The following is an 18,900-nucleotide window of genomic DNA, read 5'->3' as shown; positions in this document are numbered from 1 at the left end:
GTTGAACAAATGTTTTAGCCTTTGTAAACAAACACATCAATTTAGTTATAATATAATAGACTTCTATTTCATTGAGAACTAAAATGTGATAGATTGTTGAGTCATCTGTGTTAGCAGAGTTAGGAAGCAGGCGATTACCATAGGTGCTATTCTGCTTTACACTGTTTTCTCATGATTATTGTTCAGTGAGCAAGCTTCCTTTTGTATCTTGCAATTCTTTTAATATTATATCCAAATTTAGGGTAAAAGAAAAGATTGGTAAGTGTTGTCTCTTGGTGACACAAATAATAAAGCATATCCTTTTGTCCTTGCATAGGAGTTTATACCTGGTTAAAGAGAAGGAGTGAATTGCAGTCTGAGGGGCTCAGTCATGACCATGTGCTTTAAAAAACCTACAAGAATTATTACACTCTCTCTTTGTAAGTACAAAACTGTTCTGTTTGGTGCCAAAAGCTGTTTGGCTTTCTGAGCCAGTGTCACAGTGCCTGGAGAAGGCCAGTGAGAAGCTACGCGGTGTACATATGGAGTGCAGCACTGGGACATAGCTCAACAAGCAATGAGAGGCCCATGCCATATGGAATGGTGTAGCACCTCACAGAGAACCTGGGCATCCCTAGAAGTAGTAGTACAGAAAAGAATTCTTTGTTTACCTCTGCAGTAACAGGGCTCAAACTGCTCAGAAAGTCAGCAGAGTTGCCACATCATCTTGTGTTAACTGCATCTTTCTGCTGCAGCTCATAGATGTGCCTTTTGGAAAGGTGTGAGGATTTAGTTCTCCTGGTAGTATGCAGAGGTCTCTGGCCCCTCTGTCTTCATAGCACATTGTAACTCTGAGATTCTCTGCAGAGCCAGAAAGCATATACTTTCCCACCTACAGGTTCCTTTTGGGTATACCTTGGGACTAAAGTCTTGGTAAAGCAACCAGATCAAGAGAATGAAAAAGAAAAAAAATTAGGGTTTGCTGTAGTTTTCTCTAAATAATAAAAAAAAAGTTGTTCAGCATAGAGCTTTGACTGCTGGGGTAGTTGGTACTTCGTGATGCTTCAAAGTAGATTTTCTTTTCTTTCTGATGATTTTTTCCCTCTGGCCTTCCAGAATGTGAATTAGACTTTTGCATTGCTGAAGGTAGGTTAAACAGAAATATTATCTGAACATAATAAAAATGCTAATTAAATACCTACTGTAAAATTTCATGAAGCTGTGTAGAGTTAAATGTTTCCATTTACTTTTCAATGAGAGTGATTTTTGAAATTTCACCTATTGTGTAAGTTAGTTGCATTAGATTTTGGACACTCTGATGGAACGGAACATGTAAAAGCTGTGAAACTTTTCTGATAATTTGATGATATTTTCTTTGTGAATTCCAGCAGATTAGGTATCCCACATTCTAAGAGAATTTAATGATCAAATTCAACAGGTTTTTTAAAACGGTTTTTTTCGAGGCCAGCCTTTGAATTCTGCATTCAGGTCAGAGCTCAAAGTCTGACCCTTAGGTTTAACACGCAGGGTAAAGAAGTATATTCTTTGTAACTAAGAGGCAGACTTCCAGTGACAGATACTTTTTAGTCCAGTATCACTCAAACAGCCAGACTGAATTACTTGACAACAGTAAGGGAGTTGAACGTAAGGAAAACAATTTATACTGAGCCTGATAAGTGGAGAGCCAAGGTCAGTGTCATTCTGCAATCTAGATTGCACTGAGGAATTGATTAGAGACATTTTGTGGTGTTAATTGATTTATGGCTACTCTGGAGTGAAAGTCTGCTTTAATACCAATGCTGAGGCCGTAAGAATGTAACTTTTTGTTTTTAAATGGACAGATTTATGTCAATGAGGAAGTATTCAAGTCCCAGTACAGGATGTGGTCCAACTTCTCTCTCAACAGCCATGCTTGCTGGATCCCCTTCTTTGAGTTATGCCCAAGTGAACAAGCCACAGACACACTATTTGCTGTATTGAATCCAAGTAGTGCTCAAAAAATATAATCATCCTTTTCTCCCAATCAAAGTTGTCTCCCTCCACTATTACAAAAGATAGAGGAGAATTGAGACACATTTGCCTCCTGCATGCCTCTTGCCCTTTTGATGTAGTGTCTATTTCAGACTGTGATTCCACTGGGTCTTTGCCAGGGCATCCTTGGAGACGATGCTGAGGCTGCCTGGCCCATCTCCTGATACTTCCCCTCTCCCCTCTGGTGTGGTCATGCAACAAGTAGGGAACAGATGTTGCTGAAGGCTGACAGGTTAATGCTTGGGAGGAGGGAAAGGGAACCACTGGAATGTGGTCCCAGGCTGGAGACGGGGAGGGCAGATCTTGAGCTTTCAGCACTGGCCCACACAGATTTAATAAAAGCAGCTGAATTTGAAGAAGAACATTGTTCAAGTAACCAAGGTGACCAATGGACCTCAGCAAAGTTACTTGCTTTGCTAATTGTATTTATTGCAAGATTTGGCAGAGTTCATTGGAAGAAGGTAGTATTGTTTTTGACTGTTGAGAGTATTTCTTTATAAATAAATGTCAGCTGAGCTGGATTCCTTACATCTTTTTTGAGTTTTGCTTTTTCTAGTGGTTGCGTGGGAACCGCTGTACCACTGTATTAATGTAACTAATACTCTGTGTAGACACAAAACACCATGACACAGAAGTACAACAATCCCCACAACGAAGAAGCAAATAACACCCCCTACCTGCCAACAGGTATCAAAAAGAGTTTAGCAGAAGATATTTTGGGTGTTAGGAAATAATTAGAATATCCTGAATTATCATAAGGAGCTACCATTAAAAAAAGCAAAGGAAAACTTGCTCAGCTCAGAATAAAACAGTATCTATTTTTTTGTAGTTACTGAACCTTTTTGCTGTACTTAAACAGTATAGCAATGAATACACTTCCCCTGAATTTCCATAAAAAGTAGAATCATGTCATTTGAATTAGTTAACCACGGCTTATGTAGAATGAAAAAGATATTTGTGCTGAAACAATAGAAGTATGCAATGCTACTGTATGTAATAAGAGAATGCACATGCTGTGTTACATGTATGTGTTGGTAGCTGCATCTGCAGATGTACTGTGGTAGGATTTGGAAGCTGGATAGGGTTAAATTCCTCGAAGTGATATATGGGGTGTGGTTTTTTTAAGGGTACTTTGATGACTTTTGAAGTTTAACTTGAGAAATATGAAAGAGTTATTTGAGGACTGAAGGCTTATATGAACTTGAATGCTGACCAAGGTAATACAAAAATAAAGGGGGCTTTGCCTTCTGAAAAGTTGATAGTTATTTGTGCCAAAGTGCAAGACCTCTGAATGCCACAGAAACCTTAAAGTTCTGCTTGACATGGGCTGAATTAACAGTAGTGTTGGATTTGTGAAACCAAATAAAATATTTTTGTTGTGACCATTTATTGAAAATTAATTTTTCTGGTACTGTATGGCAATCTGTTGGTTGGGCTCTCAATGAAGGAAGCAAATAATTTTATGGGGCCTTCCAGTGTATTGTATAAAAATGTCAAGTTCTTCAAGGTTTTGCCTTATAGGGCTAAATATCAAGCTGCTTTTTTTCTTACTGTTCTTGAAGACAGCAATTAACATTGTTTACAGTCACAGAACTTGTGAAATGCAAAGTGAACTGTAGTATTTTTAGATGCAGAAGTTTTGGTTGAATTTGTTTCCTGTTTGCTGCAATTAAGGACTAGTTAGCCATGCTAGCTAACATTCTCTGCAGGCCACATCACAGCTTGCTGTGTTTCTGTAATTCTGGCTACCAAGCTCAAAACACAGAGCTAGAGCAGGCAAAAGTCCTATTGATTCAAGCTTGATTTTATCCATCTTTCAAGGGAGTATTTACTACTTATTGCCTGCACAATAAAGGAGGATGAACCTTGTTAGTTGGTGACCATGAAGAGTTAGTTGCTAGAGTTTTTGATGACTGTAGGCTAATTCTTAAAAAATTCTTTTTCATAGTAATTTAATACTCATGAGGTCAACTAACTGAGTACTAAGTAGTGGATCTATTTTTGCTGATGACACCTGTGCCTATTTTACTTCTTGATTTTTAGGAATCCTAGAATCTATTTGCTAATTTTTCACAGTATGAAAATTTGATGGTGTTTTCAGGAGTTGTACTTAATACTAAAAAGTTGTTTCAGCACTTTTTTTTATAGTGAAGATGAGCTGTCAATACCTGTGTCAAACTCTGCTTTCTGAACCAGCAAAAGGAGTCTTTAATATGTCTGTCAGCACTCAGCCCCACTGAGACAAAACACAGCCTTACAAATACATAAGTGCTGACTCAACAATTCATTGTATCTGAAGCAACTCTGTGTTGGACTTTTCCAAACACATTTGAAAGAAATTAATAGCTTTTCCAGTTCTGGTTGTTACAGATGTGATGGAAAGCCAATCTTTGCTATGTAGAAATAGTCACTTTGAGAAGTACCTCCTTGCACATACAGTCATTTAAATAAATAGGGTGGTTAGTATGAAAAGTAAAAATTGACAGTAAAAAGAGTACAAGTTTTAAAACCAAAATGCTTAAGGATGGTGTATATAGATACAGTAAATGAGGATTTATTTTGACAACTTTACTGTGAATGTGTTTGAACTCTCTCTCTGGTCGTGAATCACAGGATTGGAGGAGAATTAGGCCAGAGTTTACATGAGTTTGATTGCTTTACATTAAGTTTATATGAGTTTGTTCCTAAGGATACATTAACAGCAACAACTAGAAAGGTAATTTTGGAGAAGATTCTACCAAATATTTAATATGTTAAATATTAATTTAGCTTGAAGCGGATTAAGATGTGCAAGTGTTCCAGTGGTTTTTAATCCCAGCTATAAATTGCATTTGCAGTGCTTTGCAGTTACCCATGTAAAACTGTCAGTGTTGAGAGTGCTGATCACTACTTAGGCATTTTCTCTGTCATCCCCAGGAAAGATGTCTCGAGACCGGGCTCTCAGGAAGCAGCAGCAGCTGAACAATTTGGTAGCAGCAGTGACAAAGCTCGCGAAACCTGGAGATTTGATTGTGGATTTTTGCAGCGGAGGGGTAATGTATATTTTTGTTAATGTGGTGCATTTTCTTTTAGCTTTCATCTTTGCAGTGCTAGGTGGTTGCTGCCACAAAGAAAAGTAGATGTGCAGATGCTGAAATTTTAGCTGCTTTCAAAGGTTCTCTCATTGGTGTGGGGATGCTCATCACATAAAGAGTGAGCAACAGAGAACACTGAAAAGTGACTCAGATTTTGTTGTTTGTTTTTGTTTTCACAGGGCCATGTTGGAATTGTTCTTGCTTATATGTTGCCATCATGTCAGGTAAATCCTCAATAAAAAGATTTCTGGTAATCATCTAAAAAGATGTGTATGTAGAGGGAACGCATAGAAGTCACAGTTGTCTCAGTAGAGGACTTATGTCTGAAACATGCAAATTTTTAGCATAATCCCCAAATGTGTGTGATGCTTTCCAGAGAAGACAAAAGTTGTAGGAAAATATAAAATATTTTCAAGATGATTAATATTGGCAAGTATTAAATGCCTTTAATTGTTCCTGGGTTTCCAGCTAATAATTTTGTATACCTCAGACTCTGCCACAAGTGATTCAGATGTCAACAAACTACAAAGTTTTCTGCTTGTTAATGTTATACTTTGATTTCTCAGTATTATTTTGCCTTACTTTCTCCTATGTGTGAAATTTAGGTGGTACTCATAGAAAATAAGGAGTTGTCTCTGATCCGTGCTAAAGACAGAAGTGATGAACTAGGTTTAAACAACATTTGGTTCATTCAAGCAAATTTGGACTATTTTAATGGGACTTTTAACATTGGGGTAAGTGATTATAACTTTTCCACTTCAAAACTTCAGTGTCTGATTAATTATTCTTAAAACAACTGATACACATGAGAGAATAAAATTCTATATGTCCTTACAGACTGTGAAAGTAAATGAGATTAATGTTCTGTCTAGAATTTTGCAGCCCTAGTGAAGAATAAAGCATAAATAGCATTTTGTAGCTCTCTAAATATTCATGTCACCCAATTTTTTATGCTGTTAATAGAATATGAACCTCTGTGGCAAGGTGCAAGTTTTCCATGCAAGACTGACTGTTCTTTAAATCATCCATCTAAAAGCCTGTTTTGACTATAGCAGAGGATGGGTAATGCTGAAGGTTTATGGTACATGAACAGTGCTGTTTAACTGTTTGGTTGGTTTATTTAAGAAAGGAAAAGAAATTCAGTGCAGAGAAAGAGGAGAGAATAAATGGTTTTAGCCCAGTCCTTCCAAGTGTAAATTTCCAATTCTCTAGCTTTATTTTCTGTGCTACATTGTCATATAAATCTCAGTGGGTGAACTAGAGGGACATTTCAAAATACCAGGATCTCATGAATAATACACTGAATTGTGTGTGTGAAATGCTTAATAGTTGTTTTATGAACTGAGTCTCCAATTTTGTCGTCATTGGAATTCCTGTCTTGATTTCTGGGGGCCCGTTTTAAAGGTTAATACAATGTTAACCCTGTGGAGTTTTTATTTAATAAAAAAGGTATTATATTCTCTTTCAAGTTTTGTGACAAGGGAGATATTGAAGTATATGTCAGAAGAGTTTGCTTGGAAATTCTTCTTTTCCAGCCCTTCATTTCCAAATATCTGCATTAGTCTTCGCATTTTATTTTGTTTCAGACAGTGAGTTCAATATATAAGGTACAGTGAGAAAGCTTTGTCTTTAATTTCATTTGGGATTTTTTCTTAACTAAATGGGTTTTTAGAAAGCCAAAGAAGAAATCATTTGGTGTAACAGGTCACACAGGCTCAGCAAAGCTACTGGTTTATCTGCTGCTCTTTTAAGGTCTCTTTTTCTGCAAGCAAAGCAGAGAGCTAGCTTTGTTTTCTACCTAGATAGATGAGGAAGTAACTATAATTGCATTCCATGATAATCTGATAGCTGTGATATTAAGATTCTATTTCTGATGTTAAACTAGTTTTATTTTAGTTGTTAAATTCATATGAGCAGAAAATTATTTTCTTGTTAATTTTTTAGTGTTCTGCCTGAGACAAATATATTTGTTTCCATCTGTATGCAATTATGGTTCAGTTGATGATTAATGGTCTCCTCAGCTGAGCTTACAACAAGCAGACTGGAAACAAAAAAGACTTTGTTTTAATCTGTATCTGAGAGCAAAGTTTTTATCTTCCAGTTGCTCTAACTTGAAAAACAGCTTTGAACCCTGAAATCTGAGCTGTGCAGTCTTAAACCTCTTCTCTATATGTACAGTGAACCAAAAGCAAAGCAAACAATGTAGTTTTATAAATCCACTCTGCTGCATAAAATTAAAAATGTGCCTCAAAGATGTCCTTAGTTTAAGTATGCACCAGGCCCACTGTTTGAGGTGCTGAGCACCTGGGAGGAGGCAGAGGAGGTGCTGCCCCATTTCAGCGGTGCATTTGGCATCCCAGGTAGAGGTAGGAGAGAGCTGCCTGCCTTCCCTTCAGTATATCGAATACTGCAGGCATTTGCTTTTCTGTAGGAGAGCAGAAAGAATTTGGGTGCAACCTCTGTGTTGCCCAAACATGTCAGTGCTCTCAGGTAGTTTGGATCAAATGTTATTTTAGTTTTAGTTGAAAGGCCCCTCACTAAGAAAAATAAATGAAAGAATAAGGAGAGGAAAAAAACAAAGGATATTTGATTGTATTTGATGCCTCCCCCAGCTCCAGTGTTTGTTTCCTATAGGTTTTACTCAGTACTTGAAAATCAAATTATCTAAATTTAGATAATATTAGCATAATTTTAGCATAATAGCATATTTTTTTCCTTTAGATGTGACCTTCAGGGATATCTATTTCTTCTCATACTGCTTAGTTGAAATCCAGTTTTGACATAGTTCTTTGTATTTTTGAGTCCTTTTTGCTTGACAAAAACTTTTTGCAAATCACCACATAGTTTTTCTGCTACTATGTATTCCACAACTACTATTTTTCTGGATATTTGTGTTTAGTTTATTTGATATCACAGTGAAGTGCACCTGCCTTTTGAGTGCTTTTGGTGAGTGTCCCTTCTTCAGTGTTGATTCTATGTTAATGAAATAACCCCTTAATTTTCCTCAACATAGGAAGGAGAGGAATGGAAAACTGGAGAACCGAGGACCAAGCTTTTGGTGTAACAGCTTTAGTTGCAAAAACTTCCTCATGCATTTCATTAACTAAGTCAAGGATTGTATTTTGAATGTTCCAGTGATGAATTTTCCTGTTTCTTTGGTTGTTTTTCCTGCTGTAGGTGGCCCTGCATGCCTGCGGGGTGGCCACAGACATGGTGATTGAGCACTGCCTCAGGGCACGGGCAGCCTTTGTCATCTCCCCCTGCTGCTACGGCTTCATTCAAAATACAGTCAAGTTCAAATATCCACGGAGGTAAACTAAAGCTTGCAAGATAAGCCCTAAAATATCAACTTAAGTGAGGGAATAAAATCCTAGAAGGGTATAGAATTAATCATTTGAGGGTCATTGAGAGTGACCAGGCTAAACTGATTCACACTTACAATGAAACTGTTTCCTCCTGTTTGTCAGCCCATCCTCAAAGGCAGATTGGTAATTCCTAGATTATTTTTTTCCTGGATTTATCTACTCATGGTTCAGAAGACTTTATACAACCAACATAGTAGATACAGTATCTTATATGCAGACCTTCTACCTTAAAATCACAAAGTTAATAGAAAACTCATGAAAATTACTCTAAGAAGGGGAATTGACATTTTAATGTTGGAGGAAGATGTAAGCAGTCAGTTTAAAGAAATGGGTCTGCTTTATACCACAGTTCACTGCTTGTAGAACTCCTTTGATTTATTCCCAAGTAGATAAGCTCTCCTGTGTTTCAGTTCATATTTTTAATACTTTTTCAATGGATTGTGTACATATTTTGTCTTCAAATATGCCTTGTGGGAGATACTAATATATCTTATGCTTAGGAATTTTAATGCCTTTGATATAAATAAAATGTAAAGGATAAGCATAAAGTGGCAGAAGATAAGAGGTTAAACAGCCTTCTGAGTCAGAACTAGGTGGAGGAAAAGAGTTGTTCTTTGATTGGCTTTTTTTTTTTTTTTTTGTTCATAAAACTGAGCTTTGCATTTTGGATATCCAAGATGAATTTGATTTCATTCTACCAGGAATTACATCAATGACTTAAGTATATATTTGCTAAAATAAGAAACTGAAACATGCAGTCTTAAAAGGTATCAACAAATCTAAAGAGATATTATGCATTCATGTGAAATATTTTTCATACTTTTCTATAATATCAAAGTGTTCTGGCACAGAAGTGCATAGAAAGCAATTCTTTATAACTTGTCAGTTTGATAACCTTTGCATTTAACTGTTCTTTCTTAGTCAATTTGATACTTCCATCTCTTTTGTTTTCTCTTGTGACACAATAATACAAATAAGTCTTCTAATGAGGAGGCAATAAAATTCCAAGCCTTTTAAAATTAACAGGCATATAATTTTTCTCAGTAGATTTGTTTTAAAATTGGCTGGTTAATGTTTAACTTTTCACCAGCCGCATTTTTAGACCACAGAGACTGGAAATTATCACTTTGAAAACTTTTGTTGCTGTGGATGTTGCAAGAATATTTGTGTTTGCTGAAATTTTCAATCTCATCTCATAAGTCTATGAAAAACTATTAGCCTGGTCTTTAGCTACATTTTAGGGTTTGCTTTTTCTTTTTTCCCTTATGTTATATGATCATAAAACATGGTAGCCTGGCTGTGTCCCCACAGTGGCTATGTTCTGTACTCAATTCCATTGTAAAGACCCTTTAGCTTTGTGATACAAACAAACTATATGTGTGTATTATTAAATGTATGTAAAGTGTTTGTGGGACAGTGAGAAAACCACAGTAAGTACATGTTAGCATTTATAATGATTTAAAGAGAGAATTTTTATTAATATTAGAAAAAACCACTGCTAAATACACTTTTCTATTGAACTGGAACTGTAATGGGTTTTGGTATTTTTTAAAGCCCTTCTGTATGATAAAGATATTACTGTTTTTTTTTTAAATGTGTTCAAGTATATGATGATTGCTTCTGTTTTCCACCTTTGCTGTTTTCAGATGTGAATTGAATTGATCTATTTTTTTTTTCAGTCATCAGTTCAAAGAAATTTTGTCCTACAAGGTATGTAAAAGGACAGAGGGAAGATGTTTATGTGCAGTTCCCTGCATTTCACTGTGTCTTCTTATCAAATGAAATACAGGTGGTTATGTTCTAATTGCAAGGAGAGGCATGTGTTATGTGAAATGTTCTTATTAGTGCAGGTGCCATTGTGTTTTCTCTCCACCATACATTTCAAAGGCTTTTTTCTTCAACAAAATTAAGTAGTTTCTCCACAAAAAACCCACCTTTTTTTGTCATAATGTATCAGTGAGCCATTCCTAAGGTACTTCAATGTGTATCAGTTAAAAATTACAGGATATCAATTTGTTTAGATGTTAAATACAACTGTTGTAATAAACATTAGATTCCTCCCTCTAATTTATGTCTAAAACATTGGACATTGTAAGTAGGAAGAGCTTAAACAGAGCTTAAACAGCAAGAATTTAATAGAGTATTTATGTTTTATACAGCTTTTAAAATGTTATTCAAAATGATTTTTAAAGTATTAAAGTGTGTTTTGACCCTAAGCAGCTGGGGTCTGTGGAGATAATCTGAGAGAAACACAGGAGAAATTATCACTGAAGAAGCATACAGATCTGACAGAGTGAAGGGTAACAGGAGAGTGGAAAAGGACAAGAGCAGAGAGGTAGGCAGCAGAAAACTGGTTCTGATCTATTAAGTTTTGTCTTGTGAGTTTAAACTAGTTAGTGATGAACAACCCAAAATTTGAAGGTTACAGGCACTTAATGTGGCATGGAAAAAAACATGTTTCCTTCTGAGAGAGACAAGGTTATGTAAATTTACAGCTCAAATCCTAGACAGGACTCTTGGCCTTTACAATATAGAAGTGATTTTTGGAGGTGCAGAATAATTCTTTGTAACAGAAATATGGAAATAAAGGAGGGTATTTCTAATATTGAAATGCTTTTGGAAACAGTGGACAGTGCAAAGATAATGTATGTGGCAGGAAAATAGAGATTATCTTTTCTAATCCCTAAATTAGAGGGAGTTTTAAAAATTCAGAAAATCTCTGGCCATCTTATGAGGGAGGTTCAGTTATCAGGTAATAAGTGCCCAAAGACTGAGATGCCAAAAGCCACATGATGCATTTGGAGCCGCCATTATATTTTCCCATGATTAATGTTCCTTTCAACATCTCTGTGACATAATCTCAAAGAACTCGGGCTTCAGTTCAGAAAAAAACTATTTACTAGCATTATTAAACTTGTTGACAGTACAGAGAGAGATGGTGTCAGTTATAAAGTCAAGGATGCCTAGATTAGGATAGTGTGTATAATCTCATTGCAACTCAGTGAATTTCTTCTTAATCTGTTAAACCATGGAGATTTAAATCACGGAGTTTGTCAATACTGTAGAAGCTCCAGAATTTGGTTAATTGTGTTATAGAAGGGCACAGGAGTCAAAGATAAGGCTAAAAAATATTGCTGCTCTTAGTATCATGAGAGTCTATACAATTGATCTAGGCTGGCTGGTGCCTCAAATAATCCTAGTTATAAATAACTTCTGTTATGCAGCTAGCTGTATGTGTTTTTATATTTCATATTAAAAAATTCTTACAGGTTATTGGCTAGCAGCCAAAGTTGCCATGTGTTAGCCAGACATTGTCTGTGTCACCCACTCCAGTTCCCATTTTAAATTAATTTCTCTTATCTTTCATTTTAGTGAGATCTAAAAAGACACCCAGAAGTTTGGCATTTCCAAAACTTTTTTTGATGAGAACGTTATGCTGTAATTCATTTGTTTATAATTGCAAGGAATAAGGTTATGCTAGCTGTAGATTTTTATTATGATACATTTTGAGGCTCTGTCAAAACACAAGGAGAATTGGAAAGTAGAACTGTATAAATTTGCAAATACAGCTGTGGAAATTTAATAGAAACGGAACAGGTGGGTGTTCTAGTAAACAAGTTAACTGTTTATGCACACTCTGGGAAGTTTCTAATCATTACTTAAGAAATACTTTTTTTATTTCAGCCAACAGGGAATATGACAATTTAATCATTGTGTCGGGGGAAACAGTGTAGTCATAACAGCCTCTAGTTTATCTTTTTGGATCACACTGTAAGAAGCCAAGGATTGGAGTCAGTCCAGATGTTCAGGTTAAGTGACAAGACTTACCTTGGCTCTGCTCTGCTCCAAAGAGCTGGGAACTTGCTGTTGCAAAGAGCCAAGTTCTGTCAGGTGCCTGAAGACTGGTGAGGAGTTGTGTGCTAACATGGGTCTTCCCCCTCTCCTCTAAATCCCTCTTTTTCTCCCCAAGCTGCCTGTCACTGCTACTTCTCTCCAGGAGTGGCCACATTGTCCATGGCACCCCTTCTTCTCCATCCTTCAGTGGTCGCATCTGGGTTTAACATTTTCACCTCTTTTGTACTACAGGAGTAGCCAGATTTGAACTGAACTGAACTGACTGGGTGTAACATGTTTAAGGCCCTAAATGTGTTGTAACATGTTCTTATTTTGCTTCCATATTTTTTCTGAAGCTGTGAGCTGAAAATCTTCATGTCCTAGGGAACAAATATCCTTGCATCAAGATGATATAAATATATTTAAATGAGTAATATTTGTGTATCAAGTGATGATAATATTTTATGTTATAACACATGGGAAAATATTTTGCGGTCAGGTGTCTGTTTATGAATTGGGTGGAGTGTACTGGGGGAATTGCCATCTTGATTTCATATGAAGGTTTTTTGTGGAGTGAAGCCTTGGATGTTTATGGCCCTCTAAAAAAAGCTGGAGTGAGTATCCTTACTTAATACTGAAAGAACCTGAAGTATCCTTAGGTGAAGTTGCTCTCTCCACCTGTTACAAGAACCAAAACTTTAAAATCGTAATTTTATATCAGGCAAGAATAAAAGAAAATCTTTTTGATGCAAGACACATGCCCTTGTTTCCGTACTATAGTTCTGGAAGCTTTGCTTAGGAGAGCACTTTGTGTTGTTGCCCTTTTCTGTTTTCTCCCCATGACATTGCAGGAGCTTGGGAATGTTGTGTGATTCTAAGATGGTTCTGATTTACTCTGCCCTGTACTTACAATTGCAGCTGTCCCACAAAGCACAGCTGTCATCAGGGCAGTAATTCCATTGCCACACCTGCAAGGCTCTTGCTCTCACCACCTGGCTAACCTGCCTTCCTTGGCTTGGCTGGTCTTTGAGGGGCCATTGTGCTGGCATTGAAGGCAAGTGAGGATGGGGCTCTGCTGCTGCCCCCTCCCCTGCACCATCCCCCTGGCTGAGTGGGCAGGGAGAAATTCTTCTGTAGAAGTGTCTGCAGAAAATTTTAATGGAACAGGGGTAGTTTGAAAGTAAATTGTGCTCCTTTTGTTGGAGGAAACTTTCCTATTCAGAGCAAGGTATTTTTTGCCTTCAGAATCTGATTGGATTTGGTGGGGCAGAGGAAATTGAATCCATCAGCCTATCCAGGGATTCAAAATCACTGCTTGAGAGAAATGTTCAAATCAACTGTTGAAGAATTTTGTCTCGGCTGCTTATTGATTCAGGGAGGCTGCCCTATTATGACTGTGCTAAAAGATGGCTGTGTTGCTCATCAGTTATTGAAGGCAAAATTAGTCTGCAGGATGTCTTTGAAGGATGCTGTCTTGTATACATTGCATCCCATTCAACTGCTGCAAAGAATTAGGAAGCTTAGCAAGAAATAAATACTCATGAGGAGAAATGAGGCAGTGATTACAAATACTTGACCTACACAAGTATTTGCAGTATAAAAATTGGAATTTGCACACAGGTGAATTTTTTTAGAAGTAGTGTCTTCAGTGTGGTATCATTTCTGATACTTTTGAGCATTGAATCAGATTTTTCTTGATGAATTTTTTTTTGTCTTTTTTATAGGAGCACATGATCCTTTGCAGATTTGCAGATCAGACAGCTGTTCAGCTTCCACCCGAACGCAGGCTAATTGGTATGAATTTCTGCAGCTGTTTGTAAACCATGCCAGTAATGGTTTTACACCTTGATATGTAAAGGAAGAAGTAGGACATTTATGAGTGGGGCATGAAGTAAATGTCTTCAGATAACAGTTGAAAAATTTAAGTCTCCTCACATTTCACATCTTGCTGTTCTTGTCTTGGTATAGAAATGTTTTTCTTCCAAAATCATCAATATTGAAGTGACAGTTTGCATTTTACTGTCTGGTGTTGTTGTTTTGATGGAAGCTGTAAACTAGCTTCCAGGTCAGAAAAGACAGAAGGGGCTAGGAACTCTAAGTCTGCTGAGGGATAAGTCTGCTTTTTTGGCTTAGAAGAAACATTTGCAAAGTATATTAAAGCAGTACTTGCTAATAAGCATAATGTTTTAAGAAGCTTAATTTGAACAATTGAAAGTATTTCTTACACTCACTGCACAAAAAGAAAAGAATAGATATCGTGTATAAAAGCTGACAGTAAGTTTGTCAGTTTCTTTTGTCACCACCACAATATTTGAAAAACAAATTTCAAAAAGGTCAGTATTCATTTACTAGTGTTGGACCCCATGCTGTGGGCTGAAAATTGAAATAGGATCAAAAATTTTTTTTTTGAAGGATTGTAACTCTTATCAGTTCTCAGTGTCTGAAACTGCAGGGTTTTTTCCCACAAATGTAACTTAAGTGTTTTGCCCTGACAGTGTGTACTATTGTAATTATAATATTGGAGTCAGTGGCCATTTTGTTCAGCCAACCACAGAAGGTGGTTTTCTATGAAACCACAAATGTGGGAGGATTGGGTTACAAAAGGTGATTTGCAGAGTTCTGTCTGGTTGGTTATATAAATTAGTGATTTCTCCCTGCAACATACAAATCCATACAGGACTGAGTTGGAAAGATCTTTTTCAGGCCCTCCCATATTATTGTGCCTTTAAATTGTCTCAAACCCAATTACTACCCCTCTCAAATCTCGAGCCACCAACAGAACTGAGGCCAAATATCATAATAATGACTTCAGAGCAGTGAAATTCTTTTGTAGTTAAGGAATCCAGCTGAGAAGGAGAAGATAGTTCTGGCTGTGGACTTACTGTGGATGGACAGAGTAGGTTGGACTGAGCCCTGCATTCAACTGTGATGTGCACCAACTGCTCTGAAATACAAGGATACTGCAGGGTGTGTTGGTGCCACCTGCCCAAGACTTCTAAAGGCACCTGACCAGGGTGCATAACAGGGCTGATGATGATACAGGCACAAAAGCTCGTTATATATTCAGGGAAGAGAGCTAAGCTGTTCCAGAGGCTAGTTTGGAATTCCAGACTCCTATTCCAAAGGCAAACAGGATGTGCTCCCGTCTCTTCATCTTAGATCCCAAATACATTGAACTATACAATTCTGTCAGGAACAAGGGAAGAGGCAGGAACATTGTGTTTGAGATTGAAGCAGGATTGTGCCCTGTTGACTTGAGACTGTAACTACTAGTAATAAAACATTTCAAAGTAGCATTAAATTTTTCTTTCAATAGTTTCAAGCTGCTGAAAATACGATCTGACAAGTCAATTCTGTTTTTCAGAACATAATAATCAATTATAATGAGTAAATAAGTAAAGACAAATGGTCCCATCATCTTGTCATGGCTGTATCATAATAAAAAACTTTGAAGCAGAAAAAAGCTTTTATCCTTCCTGGTTTTTTTCTGCAGGTAAATCTGGAATAAGCTTATTTTGCATTACCAATTTAGTATGTTTGTTTATAAGTAGTTACAGTAATATGTCTCAAATCAATTACACTGGATCACTTTTTCGTATTTTAGTCTATTGTTCAATAACCAGAGATTTTCAGATTTTAGGTGAAAGTACAGGAGGGAAACAGCTATAGTTATAAAGGGACTAGAAATCTGGCAATTCAGAGGGCTAAGGGGTAAACTAGGAATTTTTATTCTTCCCATTTACCTTAAAGCATGTTTTTTTTCTGTATGTTTTGAGAATACTTTTAAATAGTTGTGCATTTCTTCATATATAAAGAGTTAATAATCTCTTCAAGGTCTTTGCTAAATGAGGGTTACAAGTTACAGATGTGATTTGGAACGTGAACCAGATTAAGATGTTTTTTAAAGTAGATTTGGAACTTATTTTTTCGATGGCTTACTGATGTGTTTTCCTAACATTATGTGCACGTTTCTGATAATGTTTCTACATTTTGAGTTTCTGTGTTCTCCCTTGCTCTCATTTTAGGAAAGCAATGTATGGGACTTGTGGATCTGGATAGGGCATGGGCTGCAGAAGAACATAACTACTCTGTCCAAGTTATATCTATGGAGCCAGAGAGTTGCTCTCCAAAGAACAATATGTTTGTGGGCATCCCTACTTAGAGTGTGAAACTTGCATTCGATTTGAAGCTGAACATAAATCTTCAGTGCATAATGACATCCAGCAGATAGAGGCAGCACTGGGGAGCAGACATCCCACATCTTGAACACATTGCCTTCGGAAAGGGAAGCAGCCCCCAAAGTCCTAAAAAGCAAACTGCATGCAGAGCATCACAAATCAACTTTGTAGTATGTCATTAAGCAACTTTTGGTTCTCATACTGAGAAGTTTCTGGATCTAATGACTGTGCATGGAATTATATCCATCTGTAAAATTTAGAAAAAACTGGCTTTGTTGAAGGAAAGGTGATTTCCTTTTCAGTAAAGCTGTGTCTTGGCTGCTTGGAAATTGCATTCGTGGTCAAAACAGCATTTGTGTTCATAAGCACAGCAGTTATCAGCTAGCAGTGCTGATCACCAGAGGAACAGAGAAGACCAAATTTATTGTATTACTGAAGATGGCTGTGCAACAAACAGGTGGTGGCCTGACTTTGCTAAAGAATTCCATACTACTGGAGGAAGGTTATTTTTAATAAAAGTTCATCAGAATACTTTGGGCTCAAACTGCTTATTAAAAATGTATTCTACTTTGCCAATAATTGTTTTAAAAGAGTTCAAAATTACCTTTAAATATTATGCAAGGATTCTGTAACCAGGCATTTGAAATTTGGTTTAAAGAAACCAAACTCCTCATTATCCTCTGACCAGAAAGTAGGAGCTACACATGAGTGGATCCTTCACTGTTGCATTGCTAATAGAAGAGTGTTGATTCCTATTCATAAGAAACTTGCTGTCCAGAAGAAATATTTAAGAACGGTTCATGTGTGTACATACACCATCTTCACTGATTTTATATTCAGCTTAAAATTTGACAAAAGTTGCAGTGTTGGAACCATTTGAAAAGATAATTGTGGTTATGCTGCTCTAAAATGAAAATAAGCATTCTCCTGTGCTCCATTTTCTCCCTAATTTTAAATCACCTGTTGACACGACACAAACACAATGGAAGGTAGTTCCTAATGAGAGTTTTACTGCATGTTTAGGGGTTTTACACATCTGTAAAACCCCTAACACATCTGTAAAACACAGCACAATTCTGCCAGGTTTCAATTTAAATAATCTGAAGTTTGAAAACTGTGAACATAACTTCCAGACATGGCTAACTGAATTACAAACAATAGGTATTGGAGCAAAAAAAAGAATCCAAAAGTATTTTATTATTCATGAAATGTAGATATCTAAAAGATCTAAATACTTGGGGTTTTTTAAACGTGAACACGTGGAACGCTACCCACTTATTTCAAAAGCACAAAAGTGAGCAAGTAGGAGTGAATTCCTACCTTTGGCTTGAGTTCTTCCAGAGATAATGATGAAATCTTTTTCTGCAACTGTTTGTGGTTACAGTAGTAACTGGAGTTTTGAAGACTGTATGGAAAATACAAAATACATGGCGATACCGGTCATCTCCAGAGTTTTCTGCAATACTTGCCCAATTGGAATTCTGTTTCCAAATTAGTGGTATGTCAATCTGAACATTAGTCATGGTTAATTGCTTTTCTGGAGTGAGCAAATGTCTCTTTACGACCTTCTTGTGCTGAAGGAAGAACTCGTCAAGGTGAGGCAGTTGGAAACTGATGCTGTTTACAGTAAGGGTTTTCACACTTCTCTGGTCCAGGCAGTGGGTAGCAATATCAATGTTTTAATTATGGTGATGTTGAACATTTGGCATGGTTTGATACTATGCAATAAAACAGAGCTTTCAGTAGAGCAGAATTCTCTGCTCTTACACGCTTCGGATCCTTTGCAATATCTGTATCAATAGTCTGTAATAGTTTTTGGATCTACCTGAAAAGAAGGAATACATTTGGGTTCTACAACAGGGAACATGTGTGAGCTGAATAAAAGGTAAAACTGGGTTTTTTAACAGGCAAAACCAGGATTTCTTTAAAAGAGAGGTGGAAAAGGAACCTTATTTGGACAAATGACCAAGCGTTTATTAGGTGCTTCAGATGGTCCCATTTTTTCCCCATTTTATTAAAGTACCTGTTTTCATGTTAATGACAGTTTCCCACAGGTGTTGCTTTACTTGTGGCTAAAGTAAATTACTTTGTATTTGCAACCCCACAAAGAAATAGGCTTCACAGGAAGAAAAGATTTATGGAAGCAAGGCAGAAAACCTGCAGAAGTAGTGCTGTGTTTACATGCATGATGACATCTCATTTTTTCTTGGATGAGCCAAACTATACAAAGTGAGTTTATGACAAATTTTTTTCCTTCCCAAAATTAAGAATATTTTAATGGCATCTCACAATATCCATCATCTTGATGGCTTACAGGATTAGTGAGGCTGCATTTCATTTGTGATACTGGTGTGAGCTTGTTGCTGTTGGCATCAATGGGCTCTGGTTTCTTCTCAGGAGAACAGAATCATTCTCATGTCCAAGGATGGAGTTATGTTA

General features: G+C 36.8%; 1 protein-coding gene across 4 annotated transcripts in view; it reads left to right on the top strand.

The window, feature by feature from the left end:
• GSTCD (glutathione S-transferase C-terminal domain containing) overlaps positions 1–16,958 on the top strand; it is a 45,544-nt gene extending 28,586 nt beyond the window's left edge. For 3 of the 4 annotated variants that reach the window (XM_084203946.1, XM_084203947.1, XM_084203948.1), the window contains exons 6-12: positions 4,927–5,042; positions 5,264–5,308; positions 5,690–5,818; positions 8,262–8,395; positions 10,129–10,159; positions 14,008–14,077; positions 16,309–16,958. In XM_084203946.1, coding sequence (XP_084060072.1) covers positions 4,927–5,042; positions 5,264–5,308; positions 5,690–5,818; positions 8,262–8,395; positions 10,129–10,159; positions 14,008–14,077; positions 16,309–16,445 — 662 coding nt within the window. In that variant the 3' untranslated portion in view covers positions 16,446–16,958. The remainder of the gene's footprint in view (positions 1–4,926; positions 5,043–5,263; positions 5,309–5,689; positions 5,819–8,261; positions 8,396–10,128; positions 10,160–14,007; positions 14,078–16,308) is intronic. The other variant, XM_084203949.1, reaches the window with a different exon arrangement.
• Positions 16,959–18,900: the final 1,942 nt, after the last annotated feature.

This window comes from Fringilla coelebs, assembly GCF_963513975.1.
Source record: "Fringilla coelebs genome assembly, chromosome: 4".
Classification (NCBI taxonomy): domain Eukaryota; kingdom Metazoa; phylum Chordata; class Aves; order Passeriformes; family Fringillidae; genus Fringilla; species Fringilla coelebs.
This window is presented reverse-complemented; position numbering and strand designations above follow the sequence as displayed.